The 25711-nt window shown below is 38.4% G+C and overlaps 1 protein-coding gene across 1 annotated transcript in view; it reads left to right on the top strand.

The window, feature by feature from the left end:
* The first annotated feature begins 2046 nt into the window (after positions 1-2046).
* Positions 2047-25711, top strand: part of DNAH14 (dynein axonemal heavy chain 14) — a 135051-nt gene continuing 111386 nt past the window's right edge. Inside the window, 12 exon segments of the mRNA XM_060273279.1 lie at positions 2047-2190; positions 3202-3308; positions 4572-4768; positions 7000-7124; positions 8051-8225; positions 9471-9576; positions 10854-10916; positions 12094-12232; positions 13252-13383; positions 20314-20570; positions 21188-21353; positions 22830-23115. Of these exon segments, the coding sequence (XP_060129262.1) occupies positions 2047-2190; positions 3202-3308; positions 4572-4768; positions 7000-7124; positions 8051-8225; positions 9471-9576; positions 10854-10916; positions 12094-12232; positions 13252-13383; positions 20314-20570; positions 21188-21353; positions 22830-23115 (1897 nt within the window).

Here is a 25711-nt window from a genome sequence, read left to right as displayed (position 1 = left end):
AGTTAGATTCAAAGACCAAAGTCCCTATTCCAACACTTGGTTCCCCCCCCCCCACTGGTCTGGCAGTCACAGGTTACCAGGGCTGGCCCACCCATGAGGCAAGGTGAGGCAGCTGCCTCAGGCGGCGGAATACATAGGGGCAGCAGATCCCAATGTCGATCTTTATTCCCCCTTTGTTCCTGATGTTTATCTTCACTCACCCCTTCTTCCCTGGCTCTTGGAACTGACGTCCAGGAGCCGCAGTGGATTCCACTCGCGCCCTTGTGGGGCGACCAATCACATGCGGGGAAGGGGGCGGGGCCTATTTCTACCGTTGGAATAACGGTCACTTCCTTCATCCTCGGTGGGACAGGTTTTGCAGGGGTGAGCCTTTCTGCCCACTGGCCTGGTCACTAGAAAGAGACTCAATATCAAGGCAGCCATTCCAAAGGAAGGAAGAGCCACAAAGAGCACCTATTGTTTCCATACCAGAGAAACACATGACGCCTTCCTTTCCTCCCCACCATCCTTTGTAGGTCGGTGAGAGGACAGAAACTGGGAGACTTTCCTCAGGTTATGTGGGGTGAGAGAAGGGCGAAGCATTAAGGAAAATATTTACAGGCTTCTCCCCCCCCCCCTTCTCCTTCTCCTTTAAGGGAGGAATCCTTGATATGGGTTGTCTCCACCCATCTGACCACAAGCAGGAAGTTAATTTTTTGAAGAATATATCAGGGGCAGGACAGCCCCCTAACTCCAGATGTACTTCCTGTCTTCGCCACAGGAGCAAGGCTATTGCCCTGCTGCTCTGGGCACAGCAATAAAAACAAACACCATCTTGGAAGGGATTTTTTCCTTAGTTTTTCCTTTTTGTCTCTTTGTTCCTTCCTGGTTCCTTCTTCCCGCTCCCTTCTTTTATCCTTGCCAGGTTTTCACTCTCTCCTGGCTCCGTAGACCTCTATATTCCTCCCAGCTGCTTCATTTCTAGGCCTTTTCCCCACCCCACCCCCAGGGCTACAGTCTTTATGGAGGCCTTTGGCCTTCTGTAGCCTCGGAAAGGGCTGAAACATACCAACATTTGCTCCTGCAGTTTAAAAGCCATGGTTAAAAGCTGTAAGGGAGAGCTTTTTAATACAGCAGGGAGATGGAGGTATTTGAAAACAGATTCTACTTTTTTGAATTTCTGCCGGTTTTGCAGGTCTTTTAAATCCAAAAACAAATGGGAAACCCGACAGGAAAGAGGTCGCCTGCCTAATGTGACTAGATGAGAAAACCAAATGCTGTAAAGCTTAGGATGTTTTAGTATTTTTAAATAGATTCGCATGTAGGTTCACTTGCACCATGGGTTGAAGGCCCCCCATCCTTTTGTACAGGTATTGTATAGAGATAGGTCAGATAGGTTAGAGGTGTATGGAGCACTAGCCTTTGTCAAAGCAATAGCTTTTATCATATGTCGCAGATACTCAATCTCAGTGTAAGTTTTCAGTTATGGCCATTTGAAAAATATTTCTTTTTTAAGGTATCTCATGGTTTCACAGCTGTGTAAGTTACCAGCATAAATGATTTGTAAGCACGTAAAAAAAGCAATTGTCTTTGTTATAAGAGCCAGCTCCTAGGGGCCAAGGTCCCTTTGGGACACCCCCCCCCCAAAAAAAATGGTAGGCATTGCTGTGGGTATAGCCAGGGATTGGGGTGGGGAGCTGCCCCCAACTCAATAAATAAAAATACTTAACTGACACACGCCACCCAATAAATCGTGGGTATGCCCATGGGCATTGCCATTGAAATGGTGTGCATGCACAGCGTTTTATGATTGATGACAAACCCGCCCCCCCCCCCAATTTTATTCAAGCTGGCACCCTTGGTCATTGTCATTCTTATATAAGATACATATTTTAATAAAAATTATGAGAAGCAAAACCTCAGGGTTTTTTTTAAAAAGTTGCCACTATAAATGGGGAGTATAATTTCTTCTGGCAATAAAGAAAAATATCATTGAAAACAGGTTGCTACATTTCAAAAATAATCTGATAACTCTCTTGGCAATAGGACCAAAGATACCAATCCAAGATGGATAAAAAGAAAAGAGGACGTCAAAAATCGCTGGTATCTCGTCTCCAGCTTACACCAGAGAATACTAAAGTACCACATATGGTTGAAGGAAAGTTTATTAAGCCCGAGCAAGCTTCTATGGAAGATGCAAGACCACTGGCAGTGAGACTCTATCATTTTTAAAATTTGTACACTGAGTAGCAGTTGCTTGTTAATTTCTAGTGTTTTATAGTACAGGTATGTTCTTTTAGTGGCTTATCTGGAAACAAGCAGTAGCAATGCATTTAAAATTAAGGTGTTTTAATAGTATGGTATGAGCACACAAAAGCTCATACCAAAATAAAAACTTAGTTGGTCTTTAAGGTGCTACTGAAGGAATTTTTTTATTTTGTTTCGACTCAGACCAACACAGCTACCTACCTGTAACTAAGATCATAAAAGATTGCAACAAACTAAGCAAAAGACAAACAATATACTGTATATTAAATTATGATACACATGAAAAATGAAACACACCCAAGATAATAGTGCAAAATCTTAAAATACATACTGCTTTGAGATGAAGTATAAATAATTAATTTTTTATTCAAAATATTCATATGGATACAGCACCACCTAGTGATATAAGAGAAGTAATAAAAACAGATTATATAAAATAAAAATAAAATAAAATTCCCTATTTTCTCACAAAGAAGGTGTGGGGAGGGTAAGAAAGTTACGTCAACCATAGAATACAAAGAGCTGGTGCCAGAAGATTGCCATATTCGGTTGTACTCATAAAATCTATACAGTCTACTCAAGATGCAGTGAAATTGTCTTTTTAAATTTGTCCTTGTGCAAGTCTAGGGTTGCCATACACCTGGGAAATCCTGGACATGTCCTCTTGGGGGGGGGCAACATGCCCACCCAGGGGATTTTTACATTTCAAAGGAAATGTCCGGGTTTTAGCGAGTGGGTTTAAAAAAAAAATTGTGGCTTCAGGTGGCTCTGCATGCCATGGCCAGTGCCAGCCTTAGCCAGGGAAAGAGGCAAGCGGGCGTGGCAGCAGCTGTCATCTTTTTTTCTCTTCAAGAAATGGCAACACTATGCAGGTCTCAATCTGGTCACCAGTTTTTCTAGTAATGCAATCTGCCATACCTCTTCATACCAATTTGTAACATTCACTCCTTCCAGATTTCATCTGTGATTCCATCTGAGCTTCGCACAGCTGTTTACAGAGCAGAGGGCTCAAAAAAACACAAAGTCAAAGCGGAAGAAGGCAAAATGGGTTTTGCATATGTGTACGTAAACTTTCTATTGTCTACGTTCTGCTTAGGATTTAGCTTGTTGTTCTTTTCCTCTTTTTAACAGTTCCTCCTCTTTTTTGATTTGATAGTGTGTCTCTGTAAAGCACAAGCAGGGAGCTGATCTACACAGAAGGAGTTTAGTAGTAAGCTGGCCATCCATCACATTGCAGTGCCTCTTAGTCTCTTAGATTTATATCAATTACCATTACCTGGATTCAAGAGTCTTTCAGACTCTCAGCTCGGGTCAGCACTGTTTCTTAAAACATAGATGTAGCAAACTGTTTCAGCAATCAATGAAAGTATTACTTAAGGGAAACAGATCTGTTTATCTGAATAATATATGCATTTATATAAGCTTCAAAAGACACAAACACTGGATGGAGCTACCTTGGGAAATGCATGTTTCCAAACCTGTATTTCTCGTGATAACAGGAATGTGAGGATGATGGCATTACTTACAGGATAAAATTGTTGTGAGGATTGGAGGCTGAACTGCTTCCTGGGCTTGCTATTCTCTCAAAATGCTTCTCCATCCAGCTTTCCCCCCACCCCACCTCAGCTAAGATGGTTTTGGAGTGTGGCTGGGAGAAAAATTAATAAAAATGGATGGGGAAGAGACATTGGCAAGGGAGATTAGAAGGGAGGGAGGAGATTAAGCACACTTTCTGCCAATCAGTTCCCCCTGTAAGTGTCTCCTTGTTCCCCACATAAGCATTATAAGAAAACATGAGATTGGCAGCATTCAATTTCTTCATAGTTTTATCATAATAAATTGCTTTACCCCTCCACTGCTGCTGCACTGCTGGAACATAAGCCATGGTTTGCCTAAGTGGTTATCCAGACTCGTGGTTTGTCTCTCCCCGAACGAACCCAAGAGCTGTAACCAAGATTTATTCCTAGCTTCCCACTTGTGATTTGTTTGTGGGAACCAAACCACAAGTTTAGGTTTGACTGTGATGCTAAGTCAACTTTAGGTAGTACAGCAGCAGGAGGGGGTGAGGAATGAAGTGGCTGCGATTCTCACTTAGTGCACCAGGATGTTGTTCATTTGCAAAGTGACATGAGAAACAGGCCAATGTTTCTGCCCAGTTTTAGCTGAAAATTCATTTTATTGAAAAACAGCTCCTTAATTAATGTGATGTTTTAATACACTGTTTCCACACAAGCACTGCATATTCTGGGGCATGTAAAAGTTGTTTCCATGTGCTAAAAGTATCATGTAGAATAGTCTTCAGGTTTTTCTTCTTGTGTTTTTAGTTTCTCAAAAATGCATAAGGAAAAGATAAAACCAATTGTTGGTAAATGTGCTGAATTGACTGAATGGGATCAGCACCAGAGCATGGAATACTCTAAACTGGGAGATATGAATGATGAGAGACTTTCTTTAGTTCCTCTTCAGGAAGAATCCAGCTATACTAGTGATGTATCAACTGATGTTTCCACTGAATGTAAAGGTATAATAGAGAGACTGAGATTGTTTTTAAATAGCTAAGCTAGTAAAAGAATTCTGAAATGGTTAAATATTGCAATTTCCCCCTTCTCTCCCCAGTTTCGTATGCACATCATGCAAGTGTGCAGAAATTATATAAGGAAAATCAGATTTTCACTTGAAAATGTATGTTATTCTGTGACATGTTATGTATACACACACATGCATGCACACACAAACTGCAACTGAGATGTAATTTGAGACACAGTAGGGGAAGGAAGGACTAAATTCAGCCATGGACTCCTTTTACTGCAGTTACCAAGTTATTTTCTCTTGACAGAGATGGATGCCATTCACTCATGAGCAATAGAGAATATTATAGAATTTTAAGTGGAAACTGGCAATCAGTTTCAGTAATCATATATCCTGGGCTTCTAATTATACAGTGGTTATGTAATTAATTATATTGGTTATCTGTTCCAGGTGAAAATGAAAAGTCTGAAATTCTTCCTGTTTCTACCCGTTTAAGTTGCCATAAAAGAACATGCATGAAATTTCAAGCTGGTTACGATCACAAAATTATCAGAGAGAAAAAACCTCCCTGTTACGATAAAACTGGTGTGTATATTGAAAGCCAAATGCTGTTGCCACATGTGCTCTTGAAGTCAGTACTTTTGCATTTGTTTTATCCATGGATGATTTTTGTCTGTGATGTAGCCAATGAAAAAAAAAGTACCCCAGACAGAATAACGCATTTAAGGAAAGTAATTTATGTATAATATAATTCCTTGAAAAGACATCTAAACGTGACACATGCACTTTTCATCTCTCATAGTGACCCACATTAGAATGAATAAAACACATCTAAAAATCATCATAATTGAAAGTGTAATAAAACAGTTAATGCTGCAGTGCAGATTAATCCTAAACTCAGAACAATTTTGTAAGGCATCTAAACAAAACCTTCAAAAGCTTGGAAGAGAGAGAGAAAATCCCCCCCAAAGGTGTCTCATCTGCATTTGGGCCATCTGTGTCTTCAGGGGGAGGGAATTCCTGCTTCAACCACTGTTTGGCAGGGAAGAAATGCAGGGGGATTTTGAGAGGGTTGGCAAAAAGTTTTGGGTCTGAGGAAAGATGTCAAGGAAGGAAGAGTTACTTTTCTGAGCCCTGGAGTGGTTCAGAAAAATCTGGGTTCTTCTGTTTCCTCCCCATAAGAACTCAGATAATTTTCAAGCTAATTGAATGTAAATTAGGGTGAGTTCACCTGTCTTTAAATATAATGATTTCTGCTTTGATTTAAGCCACCATCCACATTAAAACTAGCATGTTTCAAACTGGGAATGTCTGTTTTGCAGAAGCGACTTGCCTCAAACCAGAAATTACTGTTTATGTAATAGAAGCACCCCCATGCCACCCCATGGCAAACAAGACACACCTCTTAATGGACATAAATTAGTCATACACATTGATTTCAGTAGGTCTACAGTCTGGTTTAGTTAGATCAGGGGTTGTCAGCCTGGTCCCTACCGCCCACTAGTGGGAGTTTCAGGATTCTAGGTGGGCGGTAGGGGGTTCTACGGCACAAGCTGAATCCTGCTTCCATCGAGCACTGGCAGTAAGGAAATTTTACCATCAGGAAAGATGCATTAGTGGGTGGTAGGTATAAAAAGGTTGACTACCCCTGAGTTAGATGAATCCTTTGTGTGCATACTGTAAATAACTTACGCAGACTGACAAAGCTTAATATGTAGTCATAATTCTATCACTTTATAATGTCATAATTTTAGAATGGCATGTGGATTTTACACATACAAAGACTTAATCTTTGTATTTTTAATCTTTTGTTGGAACCCGCCCAGAGTGGCTAGGGAAACCCAGGCAGATAGGCAGGGTATAAATAATAAATTATTATTACAGTGGTACCTTGGTTTACAACCATGATCCATTCTGGAGGTCCATTTGTAAACCAAAGCAGGTTGTAACCGAAGGCGCGCTTTCGCCACTGGGGCCTCCCAACAAAATTTGTTCGTAATAAAAAAAAGGGGGGGTTGTAATCCAAAAAAGTACGCCAAACCGGGACACGCACTTCCAGGTTTTATGTGTTTGTAATCCAAAACGTATGCAAACCAGACTTTTCGCAAACCAAGGTACCACTGTATTATGTTATTACTGCTTTAACCAAAATTACAGGGTTGTTTGGAACATTTATTATGTTTATACACAAAATAATACTCACTACATTCTTTTCTCTCTCAGAACCCATTATTGACGATGTAGTATCTCATATTTTGAGACTGAGAGATAGACTTGGGTGGGAGACATCATTACCACGACGTGGATTTTTAGCTAAAACGGCAAATTTTCAGAAGATCGTGTTGCCGGTACAGTATTTACCTTTTCAATTCAAGTCGGTTTGTCTAATTTATGTACCTGTATTTAGGATTCAGTTTGGAACATGCTGAAGTTAATGAAAAATTGTCTTTGATTTTGATGGTTCTGTATTGCGGTTGTGCCTCAAAATCCTAGCAAAAAAGAGAGAAGTGATGCCTTGGGTTCTGGTTTTCATTAGATAGGCTGGCATGGAAGAAAGGTAACTCTAGCTAGTATTTGGTGGATGGAGAACTTTTACATATTATGTCTTTAGCTTTCTATTGCACCGTAACTTAAGGACTTGGGTGGTATAATTAAATATTTTGAATCTTCCTTCTGCATTTGCTTCTTAAATGCAGTATTGACTACAGTATTGACTAATGATTATAGATAGACAGATAGATAGCTAGATAGATGAGTAGATAGATCCACATCCTATCTTATTAAATGAAAGATTTCCTGTTTTAGAGCTGTTTTAGAGCTACTACTTTTGTTCTTGCACAACACCAGCTCTGCTTCCTAGGCTATTGTTTCTGGCAGTCTGTTTTGGACTAACAGCACTCAAAGTGAGAACTATCCACCTTAATCTTTGTATTGTGAATTACTGGTGCTTAATAATTAATAATTATTATGCTTAATAATTAATAATTATTAAGATCCTTAAGAGCTTTTCTGTTTATTTCCAAAGCCTAAAGATTGTGAATTCACACATTTTCCAGCTGCATTGATTTTAATAAGACTTATGTGTATTTACAATCTCAGCTTAATCAGTGTTTCTCAAACTTGGGTCCTAGCAGCTGTTAGACTCCCATCACCTCTAACTAGCTGAGCCAGTGGTCAGGGATGAGAGGAGTTGCAGTCCAATAACAGCTGGGGAGCCAAGTTTCAGAAACATTGGTTAAGTTCTTCATTAATTCATTTGGTTTTCTGTTATCAGAAAGGTGCATTACAGAAAGATGATGGAGAGTTTGTATATTGTCTCATAAGAAGTAGAAATGACCCCAAAGCAGACTATGATCCATATGACCTACAAGTAGTCTCTCCAAGTATGGCCAAACAAAGTAAAGAATATTGGACTGTTACAGCTTCATATATATCCAAGGTAAGCAACAGGGAAAAGCCTGCATAAAAATTGCTTTTAAGCTCTCTGCCTTGCTTACTGGGCTCTGAGAAATGCTGTCACAGACTTCACAGGCCTTGCGAGATCTCACAAGATCTCTGACAGCTCCGAAAGGTAAGGTTGCTCATGCAGGGGCAGTTCCAGGAGGCTGTTTTGACTAGATGTGATTTACAGGCTATTCCCCACCCCACCCTGAACATAACCCCGCACAAGAAGCAATCCTACTGTACATCAACGAGAATTCCTGATTCCCTGTTTTCTAACAATAAAGGTAAAGGTAAAGGTACCCCTGACCGTTAGGTCCAGTCGCGGACGACTCTGGGGTTGCAGCACTCATCTTGCTTTATAGGCTGAGGGAGCCGGTGTTTGTCTGCAGACAGATTCCGGGTCATGTGGCCAGCATGGCTAAGCCGCTTCTGGCAAACCAGAGCAGCGCACGGAAACACCGTTTACCTTCCCGCTGGAGTGGTACCTATTTATCTACTTGCACTTTGACGTGCTTTTGAACTGCTAGGTCGGCAGGAGCTGGGACCGAACAACAGGAGCTCACCCCATCACGGGGATTCAAACCCCGACCTTCTGGTCGGCAAACCCTAGGCTCGGTGGTTTAGACTACAGCACCACCCGTGTCCCATTTTCAATAGCAACGACTAAAAGGCATCCTCTCACTATCCTAAATTAGGTTTCAATCTGACACAAAGAAAGCTTGGGAGGAAACCTGGAGTAGACTTTTGTCCTGAGCTGAGTATGTTTTCAGAGGCACCTTGTCCTTAATCCTTGGTGTATGTTGGCTCACCTGGGCCACAGTAAAGTAAAAATAAAATAAAAAGTAAATTCCATAAATTTAAAATCTGACAATCCCCTGTTCTACACAAAGTGTGCCTTCCAAAGCAAAGGGTCTAATTGCAATTGCTTGTGTACTGATGGCTGAATCTCCAAACTGAGTTGAGTGACATTATTGTGAAATTATCTAAAAACAAATGTTTCTGAATTGTACAATCAATGGTCAGGTTTTCAGGAAAAATGATAGAATTCCTGTGCGTGACATTCTTGTTTTTTTCATTAAGTAGATGTAAAAAAACCATAAATAGTGGTAAGTAATGTGTTTGTAGATGTGTTCTTTTATAATTAACCAGCACCCTATAGATGAAAGAAGGGAGAAACTTCACAGTTTTAAATAAGCAGCTAAATCTTTGAACTCCTGAAAGTAGTTTTGCTTCATTTTTCTAGTTTACTTTAGTGTGTGGAAAACAAGAAATGGAAATAACACCAGTAATCGAGTGGTTGTGTGAAAGACAAATTTATTATGCATTACGAAGTATCGATATGTGTTTTAATTTCAGGTAAGGGATTGTATTATATTTTCAGTACATTATAGGCTTAATCCTGGAGTTCTGTTCGTCTTACAGAAGGGCTTTTCGGTTACAACACAAGATCTTTGCATGAGAAGGGAGAATAGAAATTGAATGTTGTGCTTCAGTTTGTACAAATCTCTTGCACAAGGTTACGCAGTCTTTCCCACAAGATCTCAAGATGTGTGCCTGCAAAAAGCACTGCACAATTTCTCCTGCTGTTACCTAATTAATCCATCCTAGGCACTTTGTATTCACAGTGTTACGTAATACCTTCCACCAACTCTTGCGCAACATGTGTCACCAGGGGTGTCAACTTGAATAAAATATTGTGGGAGCGAGCCTAGGTATGCCCCACCCTGCATAATCGATCACATGATGCAATGCACACACACAATTTGAATGGAAATGCCCATCGTCTTTGTGGGGGCACAGCCCCCTCAAATATTTTATTGTGGGGACCAAAGCCCCCATGGCCCCTAGGAGTTGGTTCCTACGTATGTCACTGCCAGATTTTCTTCTGTTATTCAAATAATAATAATTCTGATTATATTGGGGTGGATCTGTTAGTGCATCTCTTGATCCACCCCAATATAATCAGAATTATTATTATTCAAATTATTATTTCTTCCTATATGTTACTGAGGATGTTATAAGTTGTGAGGGGAGACCCCCTAAACCCAATAAATTAATGAAAGTCAGAATCAATATTTGGAGTATTGAAGAGAAGATTCCAGGCCAATGGAAAAATACAGGTTAAGCTTCCTTTCCAAGCCAGGGCCTCACTTGGGATTGAGGCGTTAACATGATAAAAGGTGTTGACAACCCACATCAGAGAGGAATCCTTGGGCCTGGGCAGACATGGGTTGCCAAAGTGACAGGGAGGGGGCAGGCTGTAGAGTCCTCCATGCAGACATTTTCCTATGCCAATTTACAAGGCCCATTCACAGTAAGTAACCAATGTTAGTATTTGCTGATATTCATTCTTCCCATTGTTTCTTCTATTCCTCTCTATTATCTACTGTCTCCCTCACTGCGGAATTTGCAAGTTCCTTGGGAGAGATACCAGGGTTGTTTTTTTTGGGGGGGGGTTCTTTTGCTTAACTGTTAAATTCACAATTCTGCTGCTACTGGAATTGAGACCTTTGAGTAGGGTCTTATTTTAAATATTTAAATATTTCCTTTTAGTGACAAAATTGAAGTAAACATGTGGCTCTATTATCTTTTTGTTGTGCAATCTCTTTCTCTACTTTTTTCTTTCTTTCCAGAAAGCATAAATGTTTTACCACCTGGAAAAGCAATGTTAAGAGATCAAAAATAGAGAACAGCAAGTATGTGTGAACCAAATATATTAGTGTAAACAGTTCGTGAACCTGAAGGCAGCCCTGTTTAGGGAAGTTTTTAATGTTTGATGTTTTATCGCTTTATTATTATTATTATTATTATTATTATTATTATTGATATTCTGTTGAGAGCTGCCCAGAGTGGCTGGGGAAACTCAGCCAGATGGGCGGTGTAGAAATAAATTATTATTATTATTATTATTATTATTATTATTATTATTACCTACCATTTCTGAAATATAGTTAGCAAATAAGTTGTGCAGTGGTTTTCATTTTCTTATAGTAAATTAGGTAAGTCAGAAGTTCAGATTTTTACAAAAATGTGTAGTGACCCATTATGGTTTACAGTGGTGGGATAGGAACAGAGAAGTGTACAGTGGTACCTCGGTTTAAGTACACAATTGGTTCCGGAAATCTGTACTTAACCTGAAGCGTACTTAACCTGAAGCGAACTTTCCCATTGAAAGTAATGGAAAGTGGATTAATCCGTTCCAGACGGGTCCGCGAAGTACTTAAACTGAAAGTACTCAACCGAAGCGTACTTAAACTGAGGTATGACTGTATATTACACCCCTGATGGATGTACAGTACTGTAGTTAGATGGATTTTCTTAGTGTGCCCTTGGAATAATGGGTCAGACTTATCTCGTCCATGAATCATAAACAGATGCATCTGATCGTGGCTGTGGCCACTGAAGCAGAGTCAGATGAAACTGTATGGCTCTGAATCCTATCCCCAATAGGGCTGTGGCAGCCAATGATTGCAGCCATTTTTCTGAGCTCCTCAGAACCTTCTTTATGTGATTTTAAATACAGAAACTTTTTATTAACTGGTATCATTCCCCAGCCATAAAGAAATATTGAAGAAATGGGGGGAAATAGTTAAAGGATTAAAAGTATCCTTGAGAAAATGAGCAGGGTCTACCTTCATAGGATGGTATACACAGTCTGAGATATAAATTCCAAATTGGAGGGGAAAGGGGGACACTATAAAGGTTATATTAGTGTGTGTCTGTGGTGTGTGTACACACACATCCATTCATCCACTGCACACACACAATTTTGGAGAATTTCTATGGCATCCCTATTATGTCACTTAACATTTATTACTGTGAACTGAGAATCTGTATGGGTTTTATACTTAGAACTGGTTTTCTTTTTGGCAGAATGCTGTTGTATAAACGTTTGTTTCTGGCTGATGAGATATTACAAAAATGCTTGCTTTATATTCAAGCATTGTGTGAGGACTTGAGTAACACCGAGAAGCACAAATTGTCAGAAGATAAAACTATCAATTTCATAAAGGTGAGAAGAAAAATATTTTCCATGGATAGAAAAAGTGTAGGGAAAAATATTTTCACACCTTTAAATATAATTACGTATAAAGAAATATTTACTGTGGAAGCCAGTGAAAATCCGGAAGCCAATTAAAATGTAATATAATAAAATGAATGCATTAATGTACCGTTTCCATTTCTCAAGATTTCATCTGATAAATGATGAGGGCATTATGAACCATCAGTGTGAGAAACAAGAGAATTTGATTCTCTTGTTTCTCACACTGATGGTTCATAATGCCCTCATCATTTATCAGATGAAATCTTGAGAAATGGAAACCATACATTAATGTTTGGTTCTGGTTTATGTTCAGTTTTAACTAAAGTTCTGCTTTAGGTCTGGTTCAGGTTCAAGGTCATTAAGTCTGGGATTTGGCTTGTAACAACTGAATTGCATCAGTTCAGTTTCACAGTATGTTGCATATATGGTGATCTATGTAATTCTTAATACATTATTTTTAAATATAATTTTTTCTATTTATTGAAATATTTAAATTTGGGGTTTTTAAAACAATAAACAACTTCCCAGTGATAGTTTGGTGATTCACATACATGTAATATTAAGCTGATTTTGCAGACAGCAGCTTTCGTTAATCACCACTTAATTACATCTGTCGACAGCGCCTTGACAGATGCGAATTACCAGCCATGACACTCCCCTGGAAGTCCGATAATTAATTCAGTTCTTATGCTCTGTATGTTTATTGCTGCTATGCTTTGTGGTGCATTATTGTGGGAAGTTAAGTAGAGAACCTTTCTGCTAGTTTAAAAGGAGTGCTATCAAAGTTGATTGCTGTGTTTACATTAAGATGAACAGAATTTCACAGATTTTTAACAGTTCTCTTTTTGCATTTTAGTGCTGATGCTATGTCATTTCCTGCTTTTGTCCTTAAGGATTAATGAGGTGGTTCAATGGACACAGGGTCTTGCATTAGATTTAGGGCATTTTTGGTTATTCTATATATATCCCCCCCTTTTTTTTCTTAGATAGACATATCCCACACATACACTTTGGATGAATTTTGTGAGGAACAGTACAAACAAAGTCAACAGGCACTTACTCAGCTACAAGATTTTAAGGATAAAGTAATTAAAGAAATCCGGGCCTCTTTCTTAAAGGCAAGTTCTCTTTTTTTGTACTTTGATTCTGAAGATTTTAATTCTTGTATATCACTTCAGATATATATATATATATATATTTCTCTAATAGCAAGAAAGATGGCATGCTTTTGAAGTTTCTTTGTATATTTCAAGTCTCAATGTGTATTTTATTCATTTTTTAAGTGAAACGGAATTGTTAGATGGAGAAAGGCTGTAGTTTAGTGCTAAAGTACATGCTGTGTTAAAAGATTCAATACCAGGCATCGCTAGATAGAGAGCTGCTGCCAGCCAGTGTAGATAATACTGAGTAAATGAATCAGTGGTAACGTATTAAACTCCTCTTTATGGAAGGGAGTCACCTCAGGCTCCTTAAAAGAAATAGAAGTGTGACTACTGAAAAAAATAATTCTTAACCCAGAAGACTTGAACAATTAAAGACTAGTGGGAAATGGGCAGGGTGCTCAAGTTATCATCAGTATTCTTGGAGAATGCTGAATTTCTTATTTCAATTGGTGCTGAGCTCTGATATTTTAATCTTTTTAAACATGTTAATATTATTTGACTATCTGTTCATTTTAGTCCCCGTTTCATTCTGTTGGTGAATACTTTAGCAGGTTCCTTCCACATTCTTACATTTCCAACATTTGTTATCTTGTTTATGATAAATCTTAGCTAGTTTTACCGGTGTAAGGTATACATCTATACATCATCTTCATCATATTTTCTTTTAACACATTACATGCAGTAAACTTTATATTCTTCTTCCACAGCCTTTCCCAATCCTCTACCATTATGTTATGACCTACATCTTTTGCCCAATCAATCATTACTGATTTCGTCTGCTCATCCTTAGTGTGCCACTCCAACAATAAATTAATTATCTTAGAAAGATTCTTTGTCTTAGACTCTAATAAATCCATCTCCAATTTGGATTTTTTGCTTGAAAACCTATTTTTTGTCCATTTTATACATTTTATTTATTTGATGATATTGTAGCCAATCATTTAAATTATTCTTCAATTGTTCATAAGTCTTTAACTTAAACTGATCCTTCTCCTCCACCAATAAATCTTTATACTTTAACCACTTGGTTTCCATATTCAATTTTTTATGAGCTTTTGCCTCTAAGGGTGAAATCCACCTGGGTGTCACTCTTTCTAACAAATCTTTATATCTACTCCAAACATTGTACAATGATTTTCTTATAATATGACATTTAAAACCTTTATGGACCTTGATCTTATCATACCACAAATATGCATGGCAAACTTGACATGAGTCAACAGTGTGATGCAGCAGCTAAAAAAGCCAATGCAATTCTGGGCTGCATCGATAGGAGTATAGCATCTAGATCAAGGGAAGTAATAGTACCACTGTATTCTGCTCTGGCCAGACCTCACCTGGAGTACTGTGTCCAGTTCTGGGCACCACAGTTCAAGAAGGATACTGACAAGCTGGAACGTGTCCAGAAGAGGGCAACCAAAATGGTCAAAGGCCTGGAAATGATGCCTTATGAGGAACGGCTTAGGGAGCTGGGTATGTTTAGCGTGGAGAAGAGAAGGTTAAGGGGTAATATGATAGCCATGTTCAAATATATAAAAGGATGTCATATAGAGGAGGGAGAAAGGTTGTTTTCTGCTGCTCCAGAGAAGCGGACACGGAGCAATGGATTCAAACTACAAGAAAGAAGATTCTACCTAAACATTAGGAAGAACTTCCTGACAGTAAGAGCTGTTCGGCAGTGGAATTTGCTACCAAGGAGTGTGGTGGAGTCTCCTTCTTTGGAGGTCTTTAAGCAGAGGCTTGACAGGCATATGTCAAGAATGCTTTGGTGGTGTTTCCTGCTTGGCAGGCGGTTGGACTGGATGGCCCTTGTGGTCTCTTCCAACTCAATGATTCTATGATTCTAACCAAATGCATTGTCATAGCCTTCCAAGTCTAATACATCTGTGTTGTCGAGTAAAAACCATTCTTTCATCCAGCAAAGTGCTGCTGCTTCAAAATATAACTTTAAATCTGGCAGTGAAAAACCTCTTTCTTTAGCATCTGTTAACAATTTATATTTGATTCTAGGCTTTTTCCCTTGCCAGATAAATCTTGATAAAACCCTTTGCCATTCTTTGAAACAACCTAACTTATCAACAATAGGTAATGCTTGAAACAAAAACATCTTTTTCAGTACATTCATTTTTATCACAGAAATTCGGCCCATCAAGGATAATTTCAAATTTGACCATATATCTAGATCTCTCTTTATTTCTTTCCACAATTTCTCGAAATTATTTTTAAACAAATCTATATTTTCCCCAGTCATATTCACTCCCAGGTATTTCACCTTTTTAACGAACGTCAACCCTGTGGCTTCTTGCAATCTATTTATTTCTTCTGGTGATAAATTCTTACTCAATACTTTAGTTTTCAATTATTCAATTTCAATCCTGCAAGCTGTCCAAACTCCTGTATTATCTCCAACGCTTTAACTACACTGGTCTCTGGATCTTGTAACGTTAATACTAAGTCATCTGCAAAGGCTTTTAATTTATACTGTTTTGATCCCACACCTATACCTTTAACATAATTATTTTTTCTAATCATATTCAGCAACACTTCCAGGACCGTTATAAAGAGTAGAGGGGAGAGTGGGCACCCTTGCCTGGTGCCTTTATCAATTCCAATTTCATCTGAAACCACAGTATTCACAATAATTTTCGCTTTTTGTTCTGAATAGATTGCAGTTATTCCATTTAAAAACTTTTGTCCAACCTCCATATTTTCCCAATTTTTTATCATAAAGTTCCAAGAAACATTATCAAATGCCTTCTCCGAATCTATGAAGATTAACGCTGCACTGGTTTTTTTTTTTTTGTTTCTAACATTTCTAGCACATCCACAATATTTCTGATGTTGTCTTACATATGTCTGGCGGGTAAAAAACCTGCCTGGTCTGTATGTATTTGATCCTTTAATACCTTTTTCAATCTTGAGGCCAAAATGCTTGCAAAATTTTAAAGTCCACATTCAAAAGGGAGATTGGATGGTAGTTTTTCATCTGTGATCTATCCATATCAGGTTTTGGGATCAGGGTTACATAAGCTTTTCTCCAGGTCTCGGGTGCCTTGTCCCCTCCAAGAATATTATTATATACGTCTGCCAATGGTTCTATTAACCAGTCCTTCAAAATTTTGTAATATTTTGATGTTAGCCCATCTGGTCCTGGTGCCCTGCCAATTTTTAATTGATTTATTGCTACTTCCACTTCCTGTTTTGTATCTTTATAGTTCAGTACTATATCTATCGGAATGTTTTGCAGTCCATGTTTGTCAAGGAATTGCTCTATTTTCTTCTGTTGTTCCTTTTCTTTTTTATATAGCTGTTCGTAGTATTTCTGAAAGGCTTTCCTTATCTCTATCGGGTTCTCGATAATTTTATCCTCTATCTTGATGCTAGTGATTGTACTCTGTTTCTGTCTCTTTTTTAATTGCCATGCTAATAATTTCCCACATTTATTTGCAGATTCAAAATTCCTTTGGTTCATCATTTTAATATTCCATTCAATTTCCATATTTATTAATTGTGTGTACTGTACTTGTAAATATTTAATTTCTTTTTGAATTTGCTTATCTTTGGGCTTGCATCTCAATTTTTTCTCTTTTTCCTTCAATTGTGACAATATATTCTCTTTTTTTATCATTTTGTTGTTTCTTTCTAATCGCATTCTGCTGAATTAAAAATCCCCTCATCACAGCCTTACTAGCATCCCAGATTGTCCTTTTCTCTGTCTCTGTACTCAAATTCAATTCAAAATAGTCCTTTAAAGTTTTTTGGTCTTTTTTAACAATCTCTTCTTTCCTCATCAAAGCATCATTCATTCTCCACCTGAAGGAACCCTGTAGAGACAGCTTTAATTCCACCATTACAGCATTATGATCTGAACAAGTCCTTGGGCAAATTTCTGTCTTAATAACTCTTGAGGCCAAATTTCTAGTTATCCAAATATAATCCAATCTTGACCACGATTATTTTGAATTTGAGAAAAATGTACTGTCTTTTTCTAATGGATTTTCCATTCTCCAAGCATCTATCATGTTAAAATTATCTACCCTTCTCGAAAAAGGATTTTGGTAGCCTTCCATCGTTGGAAATTTTCAGTCTCTGAGATCTGTCCATCAAAGTTGAGGCTACCCCATTCAAATCTCCCACTATAACCATGGTGTACTCCAATAACACATCGTGGAGTTTTTTTTAAAAAGAATTCAGCCTTTGCTTCAGTAGGCGCATAGACTCCTATAAAAAGATATTTTTCACCTTGCACTGACACTTCTACTGCTACATACCTCCCCTCTTCATCCTTGAACATCAATTTAGATTCCCATTTTTCTTTCACGTAGATTACTCCTCTTTTTTTCACTTTATCAGATGATATATGTTCTTGGCCCAACCTTTTATTTTGTAAAATTTTTCTATGGGTTCTTATCACATGTGTCTCTTGTAGGCAAATCACATCCAAATTTTGTTTTACTAAAACATGCTGAATCCTATTCCTTTTAGGCCGAAAATTCAAACCAAGAACATTCCATGTCAATATTCTGAGAGCCATATTTGTTTACACTGCTGCACCCGCACCTGCTTCTTGCTCTGGGACCGCCGCTGCTGCTCCAAGTGGTTCCTCAAATTCTGGTCTTAATTCAAATTCCAAGTCCACTGCGTGTTTCTCCAAAAATCTTCTCTTTTGTTCTGGTGTTGTGATTCTTATGTTCTTGCCTTTGTGTACAAAGAAGAGGCCTTGTGGGAACTCCCAACGATAGGAAATCCCTTTTTTTCTCAAAGCATTCGCTAAGTCCATATAACGATTTCTGAACCCTAGGAACCATTTTGGAATGTCTTTGAAGAGTACCACTTGTTGTCCTTTTATCACCAGATTGCTTCTGTAATGTAGTCCTAGTATGAAATCCCTCTGTGCTCTGGTCTAGAATTTCACCATGCAGTCTCCCACTATTTTTGATCCTTTTCCCCCTCTTGGTCCGAATCTATAAACCTGCTCTATGGTTTTCTCCAGTTCTTCTTTCTCCAACTCCCACTGCGTGGCAAATTCTTGGATTATCACTTCTCTTAAATTGCCTTGCTCCACCTCCGGAAAATTTCTTAGACGCAAATAAGATTCACGTTGTTTCATCTGCAGAAAAGCAATCACAATTTGGGTTGATTCTTCTTGTTTTTCCAATTGTTACCTATGTGTTTCCAACTCTACAACCTTCTCAGTCACTCCTTGGATCTGGTCTGTACGTCCTTTTTCAAAGACCCAAGATCTTGCTTTATGTGCTGTATTCCATCTGCATTGGAATTAACAGTAGCATCTAATTTATCCAAACGTTGTGTAAGTGTATTTATACCAGTAGTATTAGATCTTACTTCTGCTTTTATTTCTGCCAACGCTGCCAGTACCTGTTCTTGGTAGGATATTGTTGTTTGTGATGTTGCTGATACAGAGGATTTTCTATGCTGTTCTTGTTATACAGGTGTTGTTTGTACAGTTGGCACTGAGTGCTTCTTAGGGCCTGACATAGTCAAAATAAACTAACAGCAAAAGACAGTAGCTGTGCCCTCAAGGTCAGTCACCAAAAAGTCCCAGAACCAGCCACAAGGGGCCAGTGAGCAGTACAAATATCCAATTCCCACAAGCAATGCAAAGCCAATTTGACTCAGTCAATAAATTTTCCAGGAGTAATATGCACTTGTTATTTCCAAAGAACGAAAATGGGGTATCACTCTAATGTTAATCCAGTTAAAAAGTCTATTCCAGCAGTTCGGATTGCTGCAAGAAACTTCAAAGAGACAAATAGGAAACGAGAGTTCAACAGTTCAGCAGTTCTCCATGGTGACGTCACAATGCCTGTCTGAGCCCCCGGGACGCCGTTCTCTGGGGGAATTGCGGTGTATTTTTAAGCTTTTTTTTGAAACTTTCAGGGCTTTTAATATCAAAGTCTCTTTTCCCCTTAGCCCTGTCTCTGGGGATTTTTTAAGAGTACCGATTTGGAAGTTTTAACTTTTTAAAAACTTGCTTCCGGTTGAAGCTGCTTGCAGTACTTTCGCTTTTAGCACAGCAGAAAGAACGGACTTTCTTTGTTTTATGATTCTTTCCGTGGTCCGAATTTATTCCCAAATTATACTTTTAAGCTGTTACTCGCGAAAATCCAATTGTCTAATCTTAGAAAGGAAGAATCCACCGCTCAGTTAGCAGTCGGCTTAGAGCTGCGCATGGCAAAGGTAGTAGTCAGTTCATGAGCCCACGTCTACCACTTTGCCCGCTCTCATCACCCCCAAAAGGGGGCTTGCCGGGGGGCAAAGGAGACGTGCCTGGGCTCCGCTGAATCCACGTCCCCAGAACGCTCGATCTGGGGCTCTTTGTGGGGGTCCTAGGCGCTCTCACAGCCCCTCCCCTTCACCGTGCAGGGAATCTCGGAGCTCGAGAATTCCCCGCCGATCTGTAATGGCGGTAGACCGGAAGTCGATATTTTAATCTTTTTAAACATGTTAATGTTATTTGACTATCTGTTCATTTTAGTCCCCGTTTCATTCTGTTGGTGAATACTTTAGCTTGCATGGTGAGTTTTTGAAATTCGTGATTGAGCTAAATGGTTCTTAAAGCAGTATCTTATTTTATTATGAACTCTGTATTTTGATTGTAAACTGATGTTTTAATTTGTTTTGTTTTAATTTATGTCATGTAGAGGCTTTTGTATGAAGCGACCAATCTAATAATTATACATAATGAGAAGACCATTCACCATATAAAAACTGTTTTTTGTTACGAGATAAAATTATTTCATTGGAAGCAATCCTAAATTACTAGTAGTTTAGAACAAGTATTGCAAATATGTTATCTTATAAAAATGTTATTCAGTATATAGTAATGATTTTTTCCAAATTATTTTTTCCTAAATGTTATAGATAGCTGAAATGAAGGGAGCAGAAAAGCTTTTTCCACATTTGCCAGATGATGCCAGAGAAAAACCAAAACACTATGAGATAGCTGGATGGCGGCACATAATGGACGACTTTTCTAGGTTTATTCAGCTTGTTGACAGAATGTTTCAAGAACTGCTTCGAAAATTGGTTCACAATGCTTTAAACTTTCTTTTGGAGATACTTGAAGGCTCTAATAATAAGTCAGTTCCAACACTGAAGACAAATGAGGACCTTATATGGTATTTTCTCTTGTTTATGATGAAAACACTTGTCCAAAATGTTTTGCTTTATTGTATTATTCATAAGATTCCTTAGTCATTTTCTTTTATGATTAAGTATAGGTACCTGTTTTGAAAGATTATGAAAAAGAATTTCTCAGAGCAAATGCTTGTTGTTGAATATGAGTAAAGAGCCAAGTATAATATTTATTCTAATAATTGTTATAATAAACACCAATTATAAGAGCTGTTTGACAGTGGAATTTGCTGCCAAGGAGTGTGGTGGAGTCTCCTTCTTTGGAGGTCTTTAAGCAGAGGCTTGACAGCCATCTGTCAGGAATGCTTTGGTGGTGTTTCCTGCTTGGCAGGGGGTTGGACTGGATGGCCCTTGTGGTCTCTTCCAACTCAATGATTCTATGATTCTATGATATAGTTAACAAATAATTAAATACTGTAATCTTTCTGATGTATTTAATATGTAGTTTAATGTTTTGAGGCAGTTACCAGTATCATTCTGTATCTACTACCCTGAGCTCTTTGGGAAAATGTAGGATAAAAGTGTGTGCAATTACTTAGTAGAAAGAGTTTGTCCTATATCTGTTCAAAAATAATTTAGGGTTTTTTTTTCATTTATGCAGGGCATATAAAAAAACAATTGAGAGAGCAAATAGCTTATCGAATACTGAGAATAGACATCAACAGATGTTTCAAGCCAATTATTTTGAAATATCGCAGGCATCATCACGCCATTCAAAAGAGCCTGAGCCGCAAGTAGAAATCACTACTATTAGTGATATAGAGAAGGTAAATTGTTTTCAATGAAAATCTCTTAATTTAACCCTTAGGAAGGATGAAGATAATGCATGATTGCATTCTGCCAGATTTTTTATTCATTTACCGTATATCTCACTTTGTTGTTTGATTGTTAATTCATTCATGCTCCACTTTTCAAAATAAAATCATCCTAATATAGCTTATTTCAATAGGAATTAAAGCAAACGTACACATGAGTTTTAGGTTCACGTTTCTTATAGTCTCTCCATGCCTCATGACACACTATTTGGAAACTATAGGCAGTTTCTTCCTAGGTTTTTTTAATGCTTAAGGTATAATAAAATTAAGATTCCCCCCCCATGTTATATCTCATTAATTTCTAAGCACAAGGGTCTCTTTTTGAATCAGAATCACAGTGGTAAGAAATTTAGAAACTCGTGCTAAATCTCCATGCTCTTGAGGAACAATGTGCAAAAATAGTTTTCATTAATCCTTTAGACTCATTCCTTTTCACTTAATTTCAGAATGTTAATAACAACAACAGCAATAATATAAAATGGATTTTTTTGTTGTTATTAAGGTAATAATGTCTCAAAAAGTGATTTTTACATGTCTCAAAAGTGATTTACAAACATATCATGAAAATTTTATAAAACAGTATGAAAACATCTGGTTAGGTTAAAGAACAATATCAAATGAGCACCTAAGGCAGAGATTGTTTCATCCAGCTGAAAAAAAGCCATGTCAAAATAAAAAATGTTTTCCATTGTTTCTGGGAAATACATATATTGGGTACCTGTCGTAATGAAACATAGATGCCACACTGAAAACTCTGTTATGAGTTGTTAATGTGGAGCAGGCTACTGATATTTTTTGGACTTTAGGAAGAAACTCTCCTGCAAAATGCAGCGACCTATTGGATATATAAGAGATAAGGTAGTCTCTCAAATAACTGGGTCTTTAGGTATATAGGACCTTAGAAATTATTCACAGAGAATATTTTCTGTGAAAGTATTCACAGAAAGTATTTTCTGTGAACCACCCTAAGAACTCCAGGTATAGCGCATTGTGTAAATTCAATTAATAATAACAATAATAATAATAATAATTTGAAGTTGGCCTGAGAGAAGATCAGCAGCCAGTGCGAATCCTACAAAGTGTTGTGTCCTAGCAGTAGTTTGACCCCACAAGCAACCTAGGTGCCAAGTTCTGGACTAACTGTAGCCTCTGGACCTACCTCAACAGTAACCCCTCATATTCAAGCAAGAATAAACAGATTTATAATATATTAATGCTGTGGATTATTCAATTTTGTTCCTTAGTAATACAGTATTACCGTATATTATTTTTCTGAATATTTCTATTTCTATTTTATAATTAAACACTTCTTTTTAAATAATATTTTTCACATAATTTTTCATACTGTGCAGTTTTTCCATTTGCATTTAAATGATGAAAAACTTAATAAAAATGTAAACCGTTTTTGTTTTTCTTATACAAATTTAGATACTGGAAGATGTGAAAAGGCAACTGAGAGGAGAGGAAGAATATGTGCCACTATTTGAATTAAATATATATCTTAGAATTCCTTATGAAAAGGAACTTTGTCGAAAATACATCCAGGAGGAGGAGGATTATATTTCAGAAACCTCATTAGTACCTTTCAATGAAACACCAGAAGATGAAGATTTGAAACAATTATCTCAATGTGACAGACTAAACAAACATGAAGAATCGGAAAATTCTATGCTACTCCAGTCAAATACACCCAACGATGAAAAAACCATTTCGAGTAAGAGGAACCCGAGTTCTTTGAGATTACAACTTTGAGCCTTTGAGTCTGCATGAGCACAGATGCGCAGCTCAGAGTCACATTAGATATACCATCTCTCCAAGATCTAACTGTTGAATCAGTAGACTTAGCCATGCTTCCTCTGATCCCACTGCTTTTCCTGTGGGGAAAACCACTCTTTCGTGTTCAGTTGGAGCAAACTGATATTTGAGTTTTATCCAGATGGATGTTTGCTCCAATTTAGCACTGAAGAGCATGGGAAATGATCAGGGCAAGGAAACAAACTGCTTGGACCTGTGCTTTCTAGGCATGGGACAAGCAGAAGTGTGGATGAACCCAGTGGCAAGTGACATGAGCTCTGCAGCTATCACACTGGGTTTATGTAGGAGATATATGTGTGAGAAATACAGGCTGTAAGGCTGTGAAGCCTTTAGCAGAGTAAAACACATATAGGCCTGTTCTTATGTTGCAATCCTCTGCAGCTTTCTAGGAAGAGGCACATGGAGAAATTTCCAGGTACGTTTCTGTGGGGAGAGGCAGGTATTGCAGCCCTGAGCTGCATAAAACTTTATAGGTCAAAAGGAGCACTTTGAATTGAGCCCAGAAATTAATTGGAACCCACTGTAGTTGTTCCAGAATTGACATTATCTGCTCAGATTGTCTTGCCCCAGACAGAAATCTGGTTATTGGATTCTGCACTAGCTGCAGTTTCTCAACCATCTTCAAAAGTAGTACCTGCCACATTCCATAATGTATGGTTGTGTTAACATTTTCCTTTATGTTGGTATCAGCAACCTTTGGATTCTCCTCACTTTAGTGGCTATACAAAGTTCACTATTAACAACAACAACAACAACAACAACAACAACAACAATTTATTATTTATACCCAGCCCATCTGGCTGAGTTTCCCCAGCCACTCTGGGCGGCTTCCAACAGAAAAATAAAATACAGAAATCTATTAAACATTAAAAGCCTCCCTAAACAGGGCTGCCTTTAGGTATTTTCTAAATGTCAGGTAGTTGTTTATCTCTCTGACCACTACCGAGAAGGCCCTCTGCCTAGTTCCCTGCAACTTGTCTTCTCGCAACGAGGGAACCGCCAGAAGGCCCTCGGTGCTGAATCTCAGTGTCCGGGCAGAACGATGGGGGTGGAGATCTGAACAATGCCTTCAGGTTGGGTAAAAGGCATGGGAGGGTGGGATATTTAGTTTGTATTCCCCCCCCTCTTTTTTTAGATGTAACACAAAGTACTTTTTCATATAAAACTCAATAACATAAATAAATAAAGCAGTGCATAGCACATTGCACTATTCTAACCTAGTACGTTGACAACAGAAGTTAGGCTATCCCTGTTCAGATAGGGTTGCAGCTGGGTCACCAGCCAAAGTGGATGCAAGGCACACTGCACCGCTGAGGTCACTTGTGCCCCAAGAAAAAGTAACAAACCCAGAAGTACCTCCAAGCTGTGCAATTGTTCCTTCAGGACAGGCTGAATCCTGCCTGTCCAATGTAGGAAGCTACCCACTAACAGCTGCTCATTATCTAGATTATGTTTCAGTTTATTGGCTTTCATGTGATCCATTACAGGAGCCAGGCACTGGCGTAGCATATCCACTGCCACTCTTGCCATTGTAAAGGATAAATAGAGCTGTGGATCACCCTGGTCAGCAGTTTCATGCAGGTGTTAAATAGCATGAGGGATATAAATAACCTCAGTGGTACCCTGCATTGGAGGCTCCATGGGGCCAAACATCCCCCTAGCACCTTCTACTGAAAATAGCCATCCAAGTATTATTATAAATTATTTTTAAGTAGTAATAGAACCTCCACAAAGTGGAACTGCTCATCCCCAACCTGGACAGCTATCCCAGAAACAAGGATGCCAAGTTGAATAAAATATTGGGGGGGGGGCAGAGGTTAGCCCCCCACTGCATAATCAATCACATGATGTGGCACGCACACACCATTTGAATGGCAATGCCTATCAACTTTGGGGAGGACCAGTCCCCTCAAATATATTATTAGGATGAGGCGGAAGGGACCTCGGCTCCTAGGAGTTGGCTCCTACGCCCAGAAATATACAAAAGAACCAAGAGGGCTATTGCTATTTGGATGGGATTTTGTTTCATACTGGCAAATTATGGTTGACCAGACTTTTTGCGATAAGAAAGGTGATGGGGAAATGTACTGGAAAATGTCGGGCAATGCTTGTTTTGACATGTCTAACTTCCCTGAAAACCAAATAAATGTTCATTAGATAGCTAACACCATCTAATTTTCCTGCAAACAAATCAAGATCAATGCTCAATGAGCAGGTCCCCTGGAAGCACCTGGTGGCACACTCCCTCATCTCTCCTAACAAAGATCATCATACAGGATGGACCAAGCTGGTTTTCATTGCAAAGCTGTTATTAAACTCCAATTTAAATGTATCCAAATAACATGTTTTGAAATGATTGTTTTAAGAATTCAGTAGAAAACGTTTCCTTTTAGGAAAGTGATGACATTCAAAGAATGATATTTTCAATGGCTTAATTTTTTAAGTGTTTGCTTTTCTTTCTGGATTAGGTAGAACACACAGTTCTAAATCCAATG

The sequence above is a fragment of the Zootoca vivipara genome, chromosome 3, assembly GCF_963506605.1.
Source record: "Zootoca vivipara chromosome 3, rZooViv1.1, whole genome shotgun sequence".
NCBI lineage: Eukaryota > Metazoa > Chordata > Lepidosauria > Squamata > Lacertidae > Zootoca > Zootoca vivipara.
This window is presented reverse-complemented; position numbering and strand designations above follow the sequence as displayed.